This window comes from Lichenostomus cassidix, chromosome 5, assembly GCF_008360975.1.
Source record: "Lichenostomus cassidix isolate B80296 chromosome 5, HeHo_3.0, whole genome shotgun sequence".
In the NCBI taxonomy this organism is placed as follows: Eukaryota; Metazoa; Chordata; class Aves; order Passeriformes; family Meliphagidae; genus Lichenostomus; species Lichenostomus cassidix.
The window spans coordinates 46,628,775-46,649,157 of NC_139486.1; the positions used below are offsets into that span (position 1 = coordinate 46,628,775).

The 20,383-nt window shown below is 41.6% G+C and overlaps 1 protein-coding gene across 22 annotated transcripts in view; it reads left to right on the plus strand.

Annotated features, from left to right (window-relative positions):
• Positions 1-19,471, plus strand: part of TNNT3 (troponin T3, fast skeletal type) — a 31,404-nt gene extending 11,933 nt beyond the window's left edge. For 3 of the 22 annotated variants that reach the window (XM_085062850.1, XM_085062851.1, XM_085062856.1), the window contains 13 exons: positions 1,394-1,408; positions 4,015-4,026; positions 5,226-5,237; positions 5,622-5,642; positions 9,777-9,795; positions 10,597-10,642; positions 11,439-11,555; positions 11,897-11,974; positions 12,224-12,337; positions 12,542-12,651; positions 13,488-13,578; positions 14,269-14,309; positions 19,079-19,471. In XM_085062850.1, coding sequence (XP_084918976.1) covers positions 1,394-1,408; positions 4,015-4,026; positions 5,226-5,237; positions 5,622-5,642; positions 9,777-9,795; positions 10,597-10,642; positions 11,439-11,555; positions 11,897-11,974; positions 12,224-12,337; positions 12,542-12,651; positions 13,488-13,578; positions 14,269-14,309; positions 19,079-19,127 — 725 coding nt within the window. In that variant the 3' untranslated portion in view covers positions 19,128-19,471. Of the gene's footprint in view, positions 1-22; positions 35-1,393; positions 1,409-4,014; positions 4,027-5,225; positions 5,238-5,621; positions 5,643-9,776; positions 9,796-10,596; positions 10,643-11,438; positions 11,556-11,896; positions 11,975-12,223; positions 12,338-12,541; positions 12,652-13,487; positions 13,579-14,268; positions 14,310-16,528; positions 16,570-19,078 lie in introns of all 22 variants that reach the window. The other 19 variants (XM_085062861.1, XM_085062862.1, XM_085062866.1 and 16 more) reach the window with 13 other exon arrangements.
• Positions 19,472-20,383: the final 912 nt, after the last annotated feature.

Here is a 20,383-nt window from a genome sequence, read left to right on the forward strand (position 1 = left end):
TGACTCTTCCCACACGCTAAAGCTCATGAGGAAGGTATGTGCCATGACTTGTGAATTCCTCTGTTTCTGTCTGGAGTTGGTAACTCGTGCAGGAATTCTGGAGGTGGTTGAAGATGAGCCGATGCAAAAATATCTTTTGCACCATTGCTTTGCTCTCGTAGGATAAGCAGCATGATGAGTAATAAGTACTAACTGCTGTTTGAAAACAATGCCTGAAGCACAGGCTGGGCACTGCTTATGTATTCCCCAGCACCTGATGTCTCTAGCCAGGCTATTCCTATGGACACCGGTTGGTACAGAGATAGTGTTCCCAAAACCATTTCCTCTGTGCCATACTCTGGGATTAAAGGTGGGACAATAATGTCCTGAGGCAATGCTGTGTCCCTCAGTTGGGTACATCTCCTCCCACTGTACTCCTGCCACTGCACAGAGATAAAACTCCCTTTTGCAGCAGTGTATGGAGAACTGGAGAGACTTGCACCCAAAGTCATGAGTGTGTCAACAAGTGACACCTTGTCATACCTAGTTTTTACTGTTGGGGTAAGGGTTGGACCAAGTGGAATAATTTTGGTTGGAGCATATTTGAATAAAGGTGTAATGTCTGCTTTTTCCATAACTATTGGGATGTTTCTGGGTCAATGTGCACTATGTAAAAACAGGGATAGCAGGGTTGTGTTTTTACTTGATTTTGTAACCAGAATTAAGGTCCAGAACTGGTAAGACAATCTATATGATTGGTACAATAGGAGGTCATATTTGTTAAAGCATCAGCCTGGCAGCCCAAACTCTTTTACCTTTAAATTGCCCTTCTGCCTGCCCCTCTCTGCTTGCCCACCCAGGCTTCCCTGGGATGCTTTATCCAGCAGGTTGGAGAGCAGTAACATGCTCATACTCACCCTCCCACACCGGTGTGCAGCCCTACACACCTGTGGTGAAATCCTGGGCACCAAGGAAATCAATGCCAGCTCCTCAGAGCCCATTGATTCCCACAGCAGCTGGGATTTCTATGCACATGAATAAGAGCAGGTTGTCTACACCCTTTCTGCACATTCAAACCTATGGGTAATGGACTTGCTTTAAATACAAGTGATCTTTTTGTCAACCAAGGCTACTAGTGGCAATTGATTTATAACATTATGAATCTATATGTTAGTCATCTGCATCTTTTATATCCAAGCAACCCTTCCCTTCCTCCCCACAATTCTAATTGATATTTATATGTGCCCTCTATTTCTCACTTAAACTTATTAATGTTTTTTATCCCTTTAACCCCTGCTCCACCACCTTAGCTAAGAAAAGTGTCAGAATTTTTAATTATCCTCTGTTTCTTGCTCTAATTCTCTTATCTTTCTTTGCATCTCCTTCCCTGCTACTTGCTACTTCCCTTTTAAAGAAGTCCATGAACCAGGTATGTGACTTCTGAATTCCTCTGCGTCAATCTGAAGGGTTATTGTGTGCTGGAAATTCAATTCCAGTTGGCAATTTCACAACTGGGTCATGTGCTGAACTGGGACAAAATGGAAACTTTTCAACCCACCAAAAAAAAAAAAAAAAAAGAGAGAGAAAATAAAAAGAAGACAAAAAAAAAAAGAACACATTGTTTGACAGCTATTGAAGTATTGAAAGTTATGGTTTTTATTTAGTTAAAACATCTTGTTCCAACTTTTTTTTTCCTCTTTCCTCCATGGAAGATTTCCAAATTTTGAAATGAAAATTCTATTTCAGATGCTTCTGAAGCATTTCCTTTATGGATAATGTGGGGTATATATAGTGTAATGCAAGAACAAATCTGGAATGAGAGATTGCCACAAGGCAAAAAGTGAAAACGTTTTGTTCCAGAGATGTTAATGTCTCTGTAGCCTTTATGGTTGTGAAACTGTTTCTAATTTTTTTAACCAAAATCTCAGCTAAATCTATGTGAGTTCTGAAATATTGAAATTTAATTGAAACTATGATTTATGTTGGAAAATTTTAACAGTAACTCTAGTATTATACTCAGGAATTCAAAGATGGTGGAAGTAAACATAAAAATCAAATATTAATGATAAACTGTAACTTCCAGCTTCCTCACACCTTTGACCAGTCATAATTTCCTCATCACTCTGTGATGCTTAATAATGAGGACAAAGCTAACTGCTGCATGAGAAATGTAGTAACATTATTTTTTAGAGGAACATCTCAATGTATAAGCTGTAATAGCAGCTGCTGACTGGACTCAGAGCCATCCTCACAGTGCGTATGGGAATGTTATCATGTTTGTTACCTGGAAAAACAGAAACTGAATTTGCAGTGTCCTCTAAACTGTCTATGAAAATCATTCTGTGCCATTTGGAGTAGCTTTATTAAAGCAGTCACATCTCAGCAGCCTCCCACTGCAGCTATTTCACTCTGCTGTCCACAGAGGGAGACCAGCCTCTTAGTTCAGAGCAGATCAATGCTTTTGCCAGGGCTGGAGTTAGGTGAAAGCTGATTGATTTTTACATGACTTAATACTTCAACATTCATCTCTTCACTGCTTCTCATACCTCTCCTGTTCTCATCGCTTCTTGTCTCACATCCTTCTCATCTCTTTTTTACTGTATTCATTCTTGTCTCTTAATCTGCACCTAAGGTTTTTCTGGCTTTGATTTGCGCAAGCTAAAGGTCATTGCTTCCATCACAGCTGCTTTGCCTGCCTTTGTACCTCTTTTCCATGGTATTTATTGAACTGCTACCCACTGCTTGAGAGTTGGTTCTCTTGCACTGACATGGATGAGCTTGAAATTTGTGCAAAACACAAGATATTAACCTGTGATAAACAATAAAGCCATACCTACAGCCTCCCCATGCTTTCTTTTCCTTCTTTACCATAAAGCACAACAAAACCAAAAGACAATGTAAATGTAACAAGCTTAACAAAAACCATTTATGTCAGAAGGAGACTGTCGCAGCTTTTCATGTAAGTGCATGATTATTTAGTTTCTCTGTTATTCATGCTGTCTTTGCCTACCACATCTTCTAAGTCACAGCTTTGGCCTGCACAAGTTCACAGTGTTTCTGTTGTGGGATTCTTGCTCTAATTCTTTCATTTTCCTTTGTTGACGCTTTCTACCTAACCAAGCTCATGTTTGTGACATCTAAATTCCTATGTATTAATTTGAAGTGTTTCTGTACATAGGAATCTGAAGATGTTGAAAAATACCAAAATCATGAAGAATCAATCCATTCTTGAAATTCCCTAAAACTTATTTTCCCTATAGGAAAGTATAAATATTGTTTGTAACTGAAGAACCACCATCTAAGAAGCTTAGAACAAACTTTTTTGTTGCCCCTGCAAATTTTTTGGGCTGTGACTACATCACAGCCCTGACAGAAAGCAGGTAGCTGAGCTGCAGAAACCCAAGCTGCTTACACTTTCAGGGAGTGGATTGCAGCAGGATCCTGGCGCACAGACTCAAGCAGTTTCTAGTCCTTTGCAGCAGAGACAAGCTCTGTGCATAAATATTGCCAGTTCTGCAGAGCTAAGTCCTGAATCTGCCAGAAGGGATTCTTAGATGGTGGAGCTTCAGAGGCAGGAATATGGATACATCCAAAGCAGTCTCTCCTTCAGTAACTGTCACATCCTCATGCCAGCTCTGATAGCTAAAAGGGCAGCTGAAATCTAGGTAACACTAAATGCTTGTTAAACTCTCTTCTTGGGAATGTTTTCTTTCAAATTTAAGGATCACCAGTGTTACTACACTTGCCCATGGTTTATATATTTGCATGATTTAAACTGTTGCAAATCATCAACATTCAAATTCCCTTTATCTTTTGTTTCTATGGCATCTCCTCCCTATTTACTTCATACTCCACTGTAATTACACTCCTTTTCCACTCTGATTAACAGTCCATCCCTATAACCTGGTCTGCAAATTATACTTCTTCAACCCAGTCTTACCAAAGTTTGAGGTGATCCCTTCCTGAATAACTTATTTCTAATTCTTTTATCTTCCTTTCCTGTGTTTTTCCCCTGACACTTCCTACTAAATGAAGCCCCCCCTCCAGGTATGTGATTTAACTTCTAAACTCCCTGGTGTGTGTCTGCTGGGATGATGTGTGTAAGAAGTGAATACAAGGTGACAGGGGATAACAACCTATCAGTTAATGATGGAATATAACTTGCATGCCTTTGGGGTGGTTCTATTTTAGTTTAACGTTTTTTTCTCAGTAGAGTGTAATCAGCAGTAAAGAGGAGGAAACTTACTCGTTGCATGAAAATTTTACTGGAAACTGGGGAAACACACATATACTATTGTGGAAGGGTAGCTCAGCAAAAGGTCTCCTTGTGGAATGTTTTAAATTCTGCCCTGTGATGTGAGAATGAATGTTTCTTCCTACAGAGAAAGATTTATTTCAAATCTCAGGGCAGAAGTTTACCCACTGACTGTACACAGGGACTATAAACACTGTGAGAGTTCGTGGGTTTTTTTATGCCTGCTTTGCAAAATATTTGGTGGGGTGTGTGTGTGTATGGCTGAAAAGCAAAATCTGCCCTGCAAATTCACATTGCTGATCTATTCTTGCTTTGCCAAAACCCAGAAGAATGACATGTAGACTTGCACAGACTTCTAATGAACCTTTTCTTCCTATGAAGTAATCTGTTTGTAATTTTACATTGCAAATGGATTTGAAGAGCAGCAGTTTATAACATTTATATAGACATCAAAGTTGACTTCAAGGAAGAAAATGGCCTGAGCCATAGATCTAGAAGGGAACTGAGCTTCTTTGGAAGTTAGCTGAACGTTGATGATGAGTTATGGCAAGTATTTCAGCAGGTTTCTGAACCACACTGTGTTTATTTCAAACGGCTGAAATACTGCTGTAGTAAAGGATGGGTCCAATAGTGCTTTGAGAGTGCTGGCTATGTTCATGTGCATATTTCCAATCAAGGCAAACCTTGGTACACTGTGCTGTCAGGTTGTGCTTTATGTCATATGATAATTAGAAGGTTTTTTTTAGCAATGCACCATTATCATAAAACTGCCTCTTTTACCTTTCCTGTTCTGTGACTTCTCTTTATGTGTTACTTCAATTGTAATTATTTTACCTGTTTACTTCTTAATTTCACTCTTGGCTCCCCTTTTCCTCTCTCCCCTCCTCCCCGTTGGCTCAAAAGCTCTTTTGGTGTGTGAAATAACAGGTTTTTTTGTTCTCATTCTCTTGTTTTCCATCGCAACTTGTTCCATGACACTTCACACCTGAAGTTCACGAGCCAGGTATGTGACACGACTTCTGGTTTCCTCCACCTAGGTGCAACATGGAAGTGTGTATGTGTGTGAGAGAGGGAGAGAACAGGAGTCCTGGGCTGGTAGAAGAGAAGAAAACAAGAGAAACAAATATTAACCACAAATGATCATTTGCAGCCCTCTTTTCCTTTAACTTCCATGCTTACTGCTACTTTAACATTACAGCATTTTAAAGTCCTGACAGTCTCTCCAGATACTTTTTCTAGCTGCCTTAGTTCATTAATTCCTTTATTTTTTTCCCCTTTCATGCATTCCCTGGTCTCTTTCTCAGGCTTTCAAGAGCTTTAAATAACTGTTCTGTCTTTTTTTTTCCTATTTCCTGTCTTTCCATCACTGCTTGCACCATGACCCCAGCCGAGGAAGCTCATGAGGAAGGTATGTGATGAACCTACAGACTCTCATCCTTTTTCTCTTTCAGTGCTGGGGAAACAGTGTCAGAAACACTGACATTGTTCAAGAGAAAAGAGAGGATGGGAGGGAAATTATCTTTCTAGATGGATTTTGATGAACATGGAGAAAGGACTGTATGTTAGCCAAATCAAATCACCAAAAAGGTGTTTTTTCTTCTTGTTCCCTCTCCGGAGAGTCCAAGGTTCCCAGCATAACAGGGAGGGAGTGGGGATAGTTGCTCTTAGGGCAGTGCTGGTTGTGGATTGACTACAGTGCTTCTTCTCTTTTTCTTTTGTCCTTCAACCTACAGCCAATGAAGAAGGCGAATACAATGATGGTAGCTCAGTGTTGTCTTAGAACAACAAAGTCATCTTTCTAACATCTCACTCTCTTTTATGTGTCTGTATTTGTTCCTCACTTTATTTTAAACTCAGGAACTGGGCCAAAACATCTCTGCTGCAAAGAATCACTCACTGTGCATATCCAATCACCCTTGGGGAGTCATTAGTGTATTGAGCAAGCTCTACATCCTAATTAGGATAGTAGATGGTGAAAATCAAGCTCTAGAAGCTTGCTCTGGACTTGTCTTTTAGCCAGAATCTGTTGTGTCTTAGCTCTCATCAGCAAAATATCTCTATCCCCAAAAAATCAGGAAAGAACCTCTTAAATCATAGTGGCATACTTGAAAATGGAGCTGAGCCCTGCATAGACAGGCATCCCTCACTCAGCTTTAGAGGGTCATGGGTTCCAGGCCTGCATCTATAGAAATGTAAACTTCTGTTCAAGCCATGCACTTAAAATTGTGTTAAACATTAAGCATGTGAGTCAATTTATTCAGATGGGTGGAGCAGGCCATAGGCTGGAGATAGTCTAGTTGTAATACTTGGTTGAGTGGGTGCTGGAGCACACAGGTAGGGACAAGACTCATGTGAAAGGACCAAATCTGAATGTGTGCAGGGTCAGTGTTGCTCTTGCATAAGATATCTCAGCCCCTCCCTGGCCAGTTTGAATGTATAAAACTGTTCTAATGGAGTTTTAGAGGTTGTTGAAGACAATGGGTTCTTCCTGACTGTCCCTAGAACACCCAGGCAGCTGCTTCAAAGGACAAAGCCCAGTGTCACTTGAAAACACCCTGCATTTTCTGTGCTTCCTTGTTTTGTTTCTTTTTGCTTTTGTAGGGATTTTTTTTGGTTGTTTTTTTTCTTTGGTTTTAATTTTCTTGCTCACTTTCCAGGCTTCTTTTTTAATTTAGGGAAATACCCTGAGGACCTTCCTGAGCCCCTCTCTGTCTTTCTTTTTCTCATTCTTTTCTTTTATTTTTAATAGCATATTGATTTCCTTTTTTTCCCAAGGACACAGTGTGAGTTAGATATGTTGCTTCTGAGAAGTGGGATTAAGGGAGGGTGTTTAGGGATTTATGAGTGAAGTGAAGGCAGTTCAGATGGATTTCCAGAGAAGGAGAGCACCGTGTGAATATCTCATAGACTGGGCAGGAGAAAGAAGGGTGGTGGTATTTTGGTGATGTATCCTCTCCCTGCACTAAGCCTTTTGGAAACCAGAAACTCAAAGACTCTTTATTCACCAGGGCAGTGAACTTGGATTTCCAGTGTCTCTTGCCTTCTTTTGGCAGGGTTGTATGTGGGGATTTTGTTGCAGCCCTATGGCTCACAGTTAGAATGACCAGAATGTCAGTCAAAATCCACCACAGGAGCAGGAATTTGCTTTGACAATTCCTGCTTGTCTACAAATTTTGGCCCAGTTCCTTATCTCAGTGTCTTGAAAGAAGGGGCATTTAAAAATAAATCCCATCCCTGCTTTTGGTTCACACAGTATGGACAAATGCTGGGTCATGCACTGTAGAGGATTGATTTTTTACTGTTTATTTTTTAATAAAATACCCCTTTTTCTGGTTTTCTGGAGGTACCTTGAAGAATTCTAACTACAATTTCTTATTTCAAGAAGAACTAATCTTGATTTTTTTTTTCTATTTTTGCAATTGTTTGTTGGAGTGCTGATTTGGTGGCAGCTGAAACCAAATTCACACAGTTATTGACAGACAGGTGTCGATCCTGGCAACCAAGGTCAACAAACAAAAGCAGTCATTTCCTGTCTACTCTTTTTTCCCCCCTTCTCTCTGAAGTGTTTCTAACTGGCAGCTTTAAGCTAAACAGGAATGTCTATGAAAATTATCTGGGTATGTCATGAAGGAAAGGAATCCTGTGCAAATAACATACCTGATAGACTGGTTAATCATGATTACTTTTCCTCTCTCCAGGTAAAAGGCAATTTAGCTAACATGTTAAGAAGCTTGCTGGCTATTTGAAAAGCAAAACAAATAATAAAAAAAAAAAACTGGAGAAATACAGAAGCATGCTGTTGGCTAATGGTATTTTTCTTCAGGAGTGATTTGGGACTTCCTTTGTAGTGGAGCAGTCTAAAACACATTTCTAATTACATGCTGTTTATTTTTTTAGCATTGCTCTGGCATCTGGAGGCCTCAACTGAGATATGTTTTGGCAGGCAGTGTTCTTGCAGTAAATGAGAAAAGTCTACCCCGAAAAATGTCATTAATGAAATTTGTATGGGAAAGAGTGAGAAAAAGGAAATGTCAGTTTCTGATTTCTTTTACACATCTCTCACATCTTTTCTGTTGATTATCTCAACAACCCATTTCCAACCACTTTCTCAGTTTTTTCTTATCCAACACCCTTATATCTGATTGCCTCAATAATTTTTTTTCCAGTGTAAGTTTTTGCTATTTTTCCCTCTTATAATATTTCATTTTATATTTTCCTACTTTTTTCTATTTGCTATTCCAAATTCCCTCCATCATTCCCAAAACTGCTGCATGCAAATAAGCATTTGAAAAAATGTAATATCTTACTGTATTATAATATTGATAACCAGGCTCATGCACGCACTACTGAAGAGTTTATTTTTACTTTTAATTTTGCAATTTTTTTTTACCAGATTCAGTATGCTGTGGGCTTTTTTACTTCAGTTCCTCCCACTGAGCCAACACAGGGAGAGTCTTGTACCACAGAATCCATCAGCATCCCTGAAAGTTCAAATGTGGTGTGTGCTTATGAAAGTCAGACTGGGTCTCTGAGAGAATGGGCCAGAATAAACATATAGGTTTAATTTATTTCTGTTTGTGAGAGTAACAGCACTGAACTTGCTGGCATTACGCTGGAGTTAATAACTAAAGTTTTAAAAGAATAGCAGGGAGGGGAGTTGATCACAAGCACAAATGTTAAGCAAGTAACTCATAAGACCAGCACATGTCTGAGAGCCAGGGAAAGGTCACTTGTTGCAAGGGAACAATTCTGACTGCCAGAGGGCTCAGGCTGGCAGTCTCTGTGATGGTTTAGTTTGCCTATCAGGGTATTTTGCCTCTCCTGGAGATGAAAAGATCATTCTTATTAATGCCCATGGGAATTTTGCATGCACCTCAGCAGGAGAGGATGCTTGCTAAGAGAGGATGCTTTCCAAGCTGGGTTTGAGGAGCACCACACAGTGCAGAAGAATAAGCATCTTCTCTATGGCACCAAGGCATCTCAGGGACATGTGCCCTAAGCTGTCTTGGAGGCCAGTGCACCTGGAGAAAATGTGTGTCATAAAGGCTTTCCCCTCCTGGCTGCCACATGAGGCATTTAAACAAAACTGGCAAACCCCAGTTATCACTGAGATATGATACTGTGAATTCAAATTAATTTTGGCAAAAAAAGTGCTGGTTGAAAAAGGCATAATTTTCTTCTACCCTCCAGCCCAGCTGTCCTCCTTAGAGCTTTGGTCAGGATAGTTTGAGAAAAATAATTTTGCATTTATACAAAAGCATTGCTTCTCAGATGCTATGTTTGGGACTTTTATACAGTCTCTTGATTATTTTCTGCCAAATTCTGTTTCGAGGGTAAAAACAGGTTCACTCCTAGCAAAAGGGGTGTGTGAGTGTGTGTATTTCTTTTGGAAGTGCTTGAGATTTAACCAGTTTCTCTGGATGTTTCCTCTAAGATTAAATTTCCCTCCCCTCCTTTTACTTTAGCAGCTGGCGTGATCTCTGTTGTTTTAACTTTCTTCCTCTTTTTCCCTTCCTGTTTTGCTACATCCTTCCAAACACAGAGGAGAAGCCCAGAATAAAGTAAGTATGATGGGCAGGGTTTCAAAACCCTGGGATAATTTTCCTGATCTAGCAGAAGCCCTTAGATTCTCTATTAGGCAAATAGCCACTAGAAGCCTTTATCCAACTCTCCCTCATGCAACATCCATCTGTTTGTTCCTTCATGCCTTTCGAGAATGTCTGCTTCCTTCAGAGGATGCCTTAGTGGCAGTTTTACAGCCTGGGTTTTAAGACCTGCTCCTGGTAGAGTCAGACAACTTGTGGGCTGATATGCAGAGGTCTCACAGTACCCCAAAATATAGGCAGCTCAACAGTAAATCCTCTGTAGGAGGCCATGGCTGGGAAAGTGCCCTTCCATCCACGATTGCTGACAGCAGGAAGGGTGGCAAATGTTGGGCTGGGCTGAGTTGAGCTTAACTAAGGTTTTCTGTGGACCTGCTGGCTCTGGGCTCCAGCACCTTCCCTTCCCACTCTGCCAACTGCCCAGGATGGAATATACAGCTCTGCACAGCCAGACTCACAGGCCAATATCTTTCCATGTGGTAGGGAATTACCATAGGTTTTGGGAATAAAAAGGGGGATCAGGTGTAACTCCCTGCCCTGCACAACTTTCCAGGAAGGACAGTGGTCCTTAGTACTAGTCTGGAGTAGTGTTCCACTGATGTGCTCTTCTATCCCTCTGTATCTCCACCAACATTCCTCCTTGTCAGCATGGTTCCCAAGGGCAGGGAGGGATAGGCTATTAAAAATTGCATATTCTTTAAGATGAAATCCTTTATTCTTCTTTAATTTTCTTTTTGTTTTGTTTTTGACTGTCTGCAGACTAACTGCTCCTAAAATACCAGAGGGTGAGAAAGTAGATTTTGATGTAAGTATTCCTAAGACTGGCTGTGTTTGTCCTTTGTACCTGATAATAGGAATGAGTGCAAACCCACATAACTCCTCCTGTATTGGATATTGATGAGGGTAAAGTCAAAGACAAAAGTATGGTTGATTTTGCTACTTGATTTCAGCAAAAGGCTACTCTCAACTCCCTGAAGCTGTCTAAATGCATTCACTGATAATGTGACTAAACTAAAATAATGTATTTTTTTTTGGTCTCCTTGAATCTTTGAAGCCAATATAAGAACAAGAAAGTGAGTGTTTCAGAGATCTCAGGTCCTCTGTCCCATTGTTGTCAATGGCTTGAAAGTTGCAGGTCCTCATCTGTTGCTGAGAAACACTAGGTAAAATTACAATAATAAGTAGAGATACAAATACCTTCCTAGAAAGTTGCTAGAAAAATGAAGACATTCTGGTGTTGAAAACTTCTATAGAAATATTTGCTTTCCCCAAAATGCAGGAATATTTTCTAGGTAAGATTTGTATTACAAAGCAAAAAGGAGGCAGCTAAGTATATGCAAAGATAGGTGCATAAGCAAAGCCAGGGATAAAAGATGGTGTAGGGGAATGGGAGAGTTGAATTCTTTACACTTCTGGACTCCTGATTGTTGCCTGGATGAGTGTGTGATTGCACCAGCAGCCATTTAAGCTAATGCCATAGATTTCCATGGATATCTACAGACACTTTCTGATTTTGTTTCTCTGTGTATGCAGGGTGCTGGCAACGTCCAGGACACAACACTAGAGGAATATGGACTTAATGCATTTTCCTGCTTTTCTAGGACATCCAAAAGAAAAGGCAGAACAAAGACCTGATTGAACTGCAGGCCTTGATTGACAGCCACTTTGAAGCCAGAAGAAAGGAAGAGGAAGAGCTGGTTGCCCTCAAGGAGAGAATTGTGAGTCCTTGTACTGCCATTTCCCTGTACTAGACTGAGAGATCATCTGTAGATGAGAAGATGAAACCATTAATCCACTGTGAGACTTTGACAGAAATCTGTGCTGTCACGTACAGAAGTGACTGCTCAAGTCATCATCAAATGGCTTCTCCCCCCATCTGTCCCCTTTCTTAGCTCCTTGTTTTATATCTGAGAATTGTACAAGAGACCCTTCTGCATGTTCTAGAAAGAGAGAGGGTGGCTCACACTCTATGAAACAAATCTCTTGGTAGTGGGTTGTAATAGTGGAGGCAGGTATAGACACAGTGATGATCCAATGCCTCTGCTACTGCTCCTTGCAGGAGAAGCGCAGAGCTGAAAGAGCAGAGCAGCAGAGAATCCGGGCTGAGAAGGAGAAGGAGCGTCAGGCAAGGCTTGCGGTAAGTGTCTTTGCTTCCCTCTTCTTGTCTCCACATCAAACAGGAGAGATCTCTAGAGACAGAACTACAGGTTCTGCCTGCCTCAGTCTGAAGAGGAAACGACCACCCTCTTAAAGCAAGGGCAGAAAACAGGAGTTGCTAATTCTCATCAATGTACTTCTCTGATCACATTCCCTGCACTGACACTGGCTGCTGGGGAAGATGCGAGTCTTCCCTAGAATAACTTGTTCTGTGCATTGCCCTCCACAGGAGGAAAAGGCAAGAAGAGAGGAAGAAGATGCCAAGAGAAAAGCTGAGGATGATCTGAAGAAGAAGAAGGCTCTGTCTTCCATGGGTGCAAATTACAGCAGTTATCTGGCTAAGGTAAAAATCATGGATCGAGGAAAGAAATATGAAACCATTAAATTATTAGGTTGACTGGGAACAGTATTCATTAGAAGCTGAGAAAATGGCCCAATGTTTGTTCTTCCGGATCACCAGCACTTTGTCTTACTTGCTCTGTCACTGAAATAGTTTCATTCAGGCCTAATTTCTGCAGTGTGATGTTAATTGATGTTCTGAAAATAGGCTGACCAGAAGAGAGGAAAGAAGCAAACAGCTAGAGAGACGAAGAAGAAGGTCCTGGCAGAGAGGCGCAAGCCCCTCAACATTGACCACCTTAGTGAAGACAAGCTGAGGTAACATGCTTATCCTAATTTATGGAATGTAATCCACTGAAATTTTGTCTTACTGTCTTGAAGTCTTCTCTAGTGATAAGGGGGGGCGGGGGGAACGACACGACTTCCTTCAAATTCATCATGGGACTCTGTTAAGATGTGCCCTTGCATAACCTGGAGAATGGAAGAAAAATGGGGCTGTAGAGAAGTGCTGAAATGGTTTGGTAGCCCTCTAGCTGTGCTCCTGGCATAGTCTCTCCTGCCAAATAGGATTAGCAATTTAGGATTAGGATTAGCTCTACAAGCCTACAGAGTGGTGTCTGCAGCATTCCCAGGGGTGAGCTAATGCTGCTAAGGTGTGAATACAGATCTCCAGGAAGGCTGGAGGTATGGAAGCTAAGTGTTCTGGTGCAGAGCAGTCACCAGATGATAGTCTGTACTGCACATGCTGGAGTTTTCATATGATTAAAAGATGAGGTTGATGACCTTAACCCTGATAACAGATGAGATTTCACAATGGCAACTGCTCTGCCTATCTGGGTGATCTTCAGAGACGTCTTTCCTTCTTGTCTGATTCCACTGTAGTCTTATCTTTCATTAGGAGTTAGGGGGGAAAATTAGAGAAATTATGTTAATGTGTGACACATGCAAGACTGCAAGTCTCAATAGTTTGAAGGTAAGAAGGTGAAAAAAAGTGACCTTGAAAATTATGAGTAGCTTTCAGAGAACAGAAATGGTATACAGGAAGATGTCTGAACAGCATTAAATAAAATTCATTGCTACTAATGTGAAAACCATTAATGAAAATATCTGATGTCATGCGTTTTTTCCATCTTCTTTTCCCCATAAACACACAGGGACAAAGCTAAGGAACTGTGGGACTGGTTATATCAGCTGGAGACTGAAAAGTATGACTTTACAGAGCAGATCAAGAGGAAAAAATATGAGGTGAGTTGAGAGGCCATTTTACTACATTGGGCCCAAAATCTAAAAATCTTTGGGATTCCTCTGGCAAAAGTCATGTTGTGACATTATTTGGGCCTCCTATGCCCCTTTGTAATATTTAAGCAGCAAGATGCTTGGAACTGCATTCCCCTAACATATGTACTTGAGCTGGATTTCACATTTTAGGCTGAAATTGAATAGATAACTTTTAAGGATTTCAGTGCCCCATGGAAAGACAATCCCAATGGAAAATGGGCTTCCTGCCCTCTGCTGAAACACATCTGGTTCTTCCTTGTTTATCTATAGGTAACTGTAGCCTGAAAATTCAGTAACTCTCAGTTCACGCACCTCCACTGCAAAGTAATATTTTTAGATCCATCTTCGATTTCAAACTTGAATGTTGCAAGGTTTATTCCATCCCAGACAGATTACCTGTGGATTGAGCTCTCTGGAGTCACTGAAAACTGTCTCCAGACAGGAGCATCTGACTGAAGTTTCATATGGTAACAGAAAGTGGACATGTTTCCTTCACATAGTCACTGGATAGGACTACACTCACCCACGTTAGGTTTCAGTACCTGAGAAACCCTACTGGTTATCTCTCTGTCTCACTCTCCTTTTAATTCCCAATGACACAGACACATGCTGACAGGGAGTGAGCAACCCCAATGTAACTATCTCAATCTCTCTTAGATTTTAACAATGCGTTGCAGGCTGCAGGAGCTTTCCAAGTTGTAAGTACAATGAACTTGCCTGTGTAACAGCAGCAGCAAAGGCTACCCAATGCATGAGCCTGCCGCATGGTCAGAGCCAGGTGCCAGACGGGAGCTGGCACTTGGCTCCAAGTGCAGAGAGGAAAGAGAAAAATGGATCTTGTGTCTCTCCATTTACTTCCTTTTTCTCTCCCTTTCCATTCTTTGAAAAGATATAAAATGATAATTTAGGAAATGAGTCAAGAGTCCTACTGGGATTTGGTTACAGAACTGAGCATGCAATCTACTGAGAGCACCCTAAAATGATTCCCTCTCTGAAGCTCTGGTATTGTGTGCATGGGGGCATCACCCTGATGCACCTGGGACACATGCAAAAGCTTAGGGATACACGTGTAATAGCTTCGACTACAGTATATAGAGAATATTATGGGGTTTGGAAAGCATCTCCACCTCATGGCACATGGTTATTTAGATCCAAAATATTTGAGAGGGTTAGCTTAAGGATAACAGGTCAAGTGGGTGTGGAAAAACAGGAAATAAGGCAGTGCCAGGGATGGGCACGTGTTACGGTAATGAAACCTCTGCATAAAGAGGTGGGTGCCTGCTGATGAAAAGCAAAGTACAAAGAATGAGCAAAACAGAAGGGAAATGCACAGCTAAGGTGGTAGAAGTGGAAGAATTAAGGGAAGATGAGAGCATGAAAAAATTGAGGAGAAAGGTAAGTGAAAACAGGGAAGACAAAGGAGACACAAGCAAGGATGCAAGGGAGAGACAAAGGAAGGAAGTGGGACACACAGAGGTAGAGCCATTCTTTAGCTCTACTGTCTTTTGCTCTTTGGTGCTGCATTGGAGAGTGAGTGTTATAGTCACCATCATAAGGTTATCACCGAAGGTAAGTCTTAAGTCCTTGGGTCAAACTGAAGACAACTGGTTCTCCTCCACACTTGGAGAAAATACTTGGTTGGAAAAAAGCAGTTTAAACTGCTGTGGCAAATACTAAAACTTCCATGAGTAAGTACAAAAGCAAGTGATCTGTTGATATTTCCTTGCTTGTGTTGTTCTGTTTTTGGTAACATTTCAGTCTCTTATTTTGTTTCTGTTTGCCATGGAAAGATGTGAGCCAGGAATTACCAGTTCTTGGGACAACCGAAATGTGGACTTCTGTTTTTCTTTTTTTGCACATGGGGAATGTCAAGTGTGACTTTAAAAATGAGAAATTTGGGTCACCAGTTCTTGGACCGGCAGAGTCAGCACAGAATTTTGAATTGCACCAAAAGCAGAGGCAAAGTATACATCTTGGCAAAGGCATTCCTTCAGTCTAGGAAAACTCAGTTACAAATGAGAAGATGAAGTGGTAAAAGGTGTATGACACCCTAGTGTTTTGTAGGCTTTTCCAGTATCTGAGTCCCAGGATTTCAGTAGCAAGTCCAGACCTACAACCAAACTAAGGTGTTAAGTCAGGCTATAAGGTGTTTATCCCATGCAAGGTAGGTGTTTGCTTTCCAATGCATCAGTTTGAAATATGCATTTTACTCATGGCTAAAAAAATAGATGCTTCATCTTGTGGGACAGACACTCTAAAGGCTTGCAGTCATCAACAGAGCTTGTGAAGGTCTTAAAAGCCCCCAGTTCAACTTTTTCCTCTGTTGCAGGTCCCCTTGAATATTTTCTTCTTCAGCCCATTAAAAAGTGTTTATTAAATGAGTGGCTGGGAAGGTGGTGACTGCTGCAATCTCCTCACCTCCTGCTCTGCCAGCCAGCAAAATGTACTCCAGGAGGATGTGATACCCATCTTCCATTCTTGAGGTCCCCATCCAAAGACCACTGAAGCTCTTTGGGCTTACACACTTCCTGATATATATGAGTAAGGAAAGAGTGAGATGGTGAGATTGACACATGCAGGTGATGGAGGCATCCAAGAGATTTCCAGCTGGTCAAGATAACACTCATTCAGATTCACCTGCCTGCAGTTTGACCTGTGAGTTCATAGGAGATTAATTTAGGTAAAAAGAAACACTTCTAGTAAGGGTTATAAAATTCTACCTCTTCTGTCTCTTGACTTGTGAATGTGGCTTGCAGAGTTATTGCCAAGAAGTAACGTTTCTCTCCTTCAACCATGGGTGAGCCTTTATTTCAAAGGAAGTACTGTTTCTAGCACTTCAGCAGGTAAAAGTCCCCTCTCTTTGAGGGAACAAGGTTTCTTTGTCTCTAAAAACCCTGGTCATGTATGTTATTTGCAGATTGTCACCCTCAGAAACCGGATTGATCAGGCCCAGAAGCAGTAAGTATTTATATCCCCTTCCTAGCTCCTGGCTTGGGGATATCTCTTAGTGTTCAAATGAGTCACTTCAGCTTCAACACTGACGTTTTCTTGTTGCAATGAAATGGGGCTAGAGATTGGAAGGGCCACTCCCATCCTGCCTCACACTGAGAAAATGAAGGGGAAACTGAAGTGAATGTAACACTTAACAAGAAAAAAATATATGTTTCTTCACACCATATCTTCAAATTTTTCCTCTGCTTATTGTTGGGTTTTTCAAACACCTGACTGAGGTGCTTTGAATACCTGAGGAAATACAACCCTTGTTTATGAAGGATAAACAAGTGGTTGCTAAGCTTATGAGGAATGGTATGTAACAACACTAACATAATGGGATTACTGTTGTGAGTTCTTTTCACTCATCATCTCTCTCCCACTTTCGTTTACCAGAAGACTATTTAACCCCTTTTTTTTTATAGTATAATATCTTTATTCTAGGTATTTTAAATGAATTTACGAGACATTAGGGTAGACAAAGCCTGGGGGTCAGGACATGTAGAATACTAACACTCAGAGAGAAGGAACTGCAGGGAAGAAAGGGAGGAGAGCCCTCCAGTGGTGGGTTTATCCTTCTCTGTGTGTCTGTACCTTTCTAGCAAAGTCATGCCTGGAATGAAGCAGTGGCCTTTGGTGATATCTTTGGATGATAGGAGTGACCAGTTACTGCCTTCCCACTTTCCCAAGACACCCTGACTTATCGAATGAATGTAACACTGGGGGTTCTGTTGTCTGTAGTGCCAAACATAAGGCTTGACCTTCCCGTGGTATTTTCTGTACAGAGCTGTAGGCTGATAAACCTCAGCAGAATGTGCAGCTGCAGAAGGATGCCATGATTCGTCTGGGCATTGCTGCTCTTACAGGGCACTACCACAACACCCACCACAGGCCACTGCATGCTTGTTCCCTCAAAAGACATGATACTCTATCAGGACACCATTTGAAAAGGTTGCACTGAGAAGCCCAGAGCTAATGAGATTTCTGTGTGGTTAAATTTCTATCCACACTAGACACTATCATTCCATAGCAGTGCCTGCCAGTTATACAAGGATCAAATGAGTCTTTTGCATCAGACTTTATTAAATCTCCTTAAGCACACTCTAAAGGTTAGATGTAACATCAAACAGCACAGGTGCTTGTGGATATAAAAGGATTTCGCCTTTGTTTGAGGAGCTATGCAGTTCCTACGCTGGGTTTTGAACCTTCAGAAAGGCTGGCAAAAGGGACATTGAGATTAATTTAAGATGAGCAAAAATGCATGCTCTCTTTGATGTAAATAATTTTTTTTCAAATAGACCAAGCCTATCTTGGTCAAAGGTAAAGTATCCACTATGTGGATACTTTAGTATCCACAGTGTGTATCCACAGTTTAGTATCCATAGTGTGTCTCTGTCTCTGTGCTACATTCTTCTGTAAATATGGCTGGTGCTCTTGAAGCAATCCATGGGGCAGCACAACAAAAATCTCCCCAGACATGATGTCCCCATGCTTTTCTCCCTTCTGGAGGAACCAGTGCTTCTGAAGAAGGCCTCTGTTGACAGCAAGGCCCCACCACCTTGTGCTTGGTCCCCAACCCCACGCTCTGCCATGTCAGAGAGCTGCCCCCACTTTGCATGTGCTTTGGTTCAAGAAGCAGCCTCATCACTGTGTGTGTGAGATGGAAAGGTCTGGGGGTGTGCTGAGCCCCCTGAGCCAAGGTGCTGCTAACAGGAACTAGTAAAGAATCTAACTCAACTAACTTCCTGCCTAGTCCCATTCTGAGTCCAGGCTTCTCAGGCAGAAGGTAAGTGGCTTGCATGTAAGATTGCCCTTCTGCGTGCAAAGAACTCTTGGAGAGAGTTTGCCTCAGGTGCTTGGAGTGGGGAGTGGAGCTGGACTGCTCCCACACACTATAAGCAAGACAGGGATACTGATATAAGACCAGGCCTAAAAAGTTGTTTGGGTTGTTTTGGAGGCTCTTGCTCTCCAGATATAAGGAGCCACTCTGCCTTTGCTAGAGCAAAGCAATTCTTAGTTGTATTTAAATTAGTGTTTAGCTTTTTGCCTCTGCTACTGAACAGAGCATCTGGAGAATTTGATCAGAGCTCTTTCATGCTGAGCAAATTTCTCTAGATAGAGCTCTAAATCCTAAAAATCAGATCATAGCAGAATTGAATTCAGAAAACATATGTCTGTGGCTATGACTTGTTTTTGAGACCACCTGGATTTCTACCCTGATGAAATGCAGGAGTCTGGAAGGGCCCACCTCTTTCAAGCATGCACATCCTGGCCTTTCATACTAAGAACCCCAGGCGGAATATTTTTCCACAATATCAACAATATTTTTCTCAGGATGTGGTATATGGCAGGTGTGCCCAACCTGTGAGAAGCTGAAGCAGCTCAAACCTAATCTAAGAGTCAGAAATGTAGAGTGGCCACAGAGGCCTACTTCTTCCATCATGCTGACATGTTTTTCTTTCCTTTTGCATTGTAGCAGCAAGAAGGCAGGAGCCAAGGGCAAGGTTGGTGGGCGCTGGAAGTAAAGAACCAGGCAGGATGGCCTTTAGTGGTGTGCTGAACCCCTGCTGGTCTCCTCTTTCCTGCTTCACCGATCACTTGTGTTCTCATGCCTCAATGATAACAAAAATCGCATCAGCCTGGATTGGCTATTGCTGCTGCTTTTCTTCCTGGAGGGGTCTGGTGGCTTCCTCAGTCAAGGGGAAGCAGGTTCCCTATGGAACTGGGATGACTCCTTGCTGGCATCTTCAATTCCTGCTGAGCATGTTCCTTATCCTCCTAATTCCAGCCCTATGCTGTCCTGTAGATTGCTGTGTACAAATCTCTGGATTTTGTAAATAAAGCACAACCAGTACCTACTCCAATGGCAGCCCTCTGGAATGGTGTTTTGTATATTATTTAATGCCTTCTCATTTTCCAAGGATTTGGAAGTTGGTCCAAACCCTTATTTAATATCATTTGATCTGTCTCTACAACAGGGAATAGGCTCAGTATCATCAGCAAAGACTCAGGACTGGGGGCCTGTTTTAAGCCATCATACACACAGATACCAAGAGGTGACTGTTCTCAGGGAGCTCATAACCTGGTTGCCAAATGTAGTTGAAACTGACTTCAAAGTTTGAGTGATGAAGTGAATCAAAGAATTGGGAATAAAGGAACAAATCTCCAGAAGTGGTAGTTTTCAGCACATAGCTTTTATTAAATGCAGACAAGGGCAATAGAGAATGATTCATTCATATATTACATTAAAATATTTATTGAGGCCATTAGCCTGCATACAATATTAAAGCCCAATACTGAAGTGTGAATTACTTGGTTAATTCAGTGTAGATGTCAAAACATAAGTGGCTGTTACTAAATTTGAGGTGTGAGCTATTCTGTAGGGCCTCTTGTCTTTGCCAACCCTTGAACTGCCCTGGTGGAGGGAAGTCCAGCAGGGTCTCTCCCATATCTCCAAACTTCTGTCTGTTTCTGATGCCTTTGTGCATGCTCCACCTCTCTGTTGGCACATGCTGAGGTGTCATGGAGTCATGAGTGGTTTAGGTGTGGAGAGGCCTTAAAGATCATACAGTCCCAACTCCCCTGCCATGGGCAGGGATGCTCTCACTAGACCAGGTTCCTCAGAACTCCATCCAACCCGGCCTTGAACACTACCACAGCTTCTTCTGGGCAACCTCTTCTAGTACTTCCCCACCCTCTCAGTAAAGAATTTCTTCCCAATGTCTAATATAAACCTGCTCTGCCTCAGTTTAAAAGTTGCCCCTTGTCCTGTCACGATATA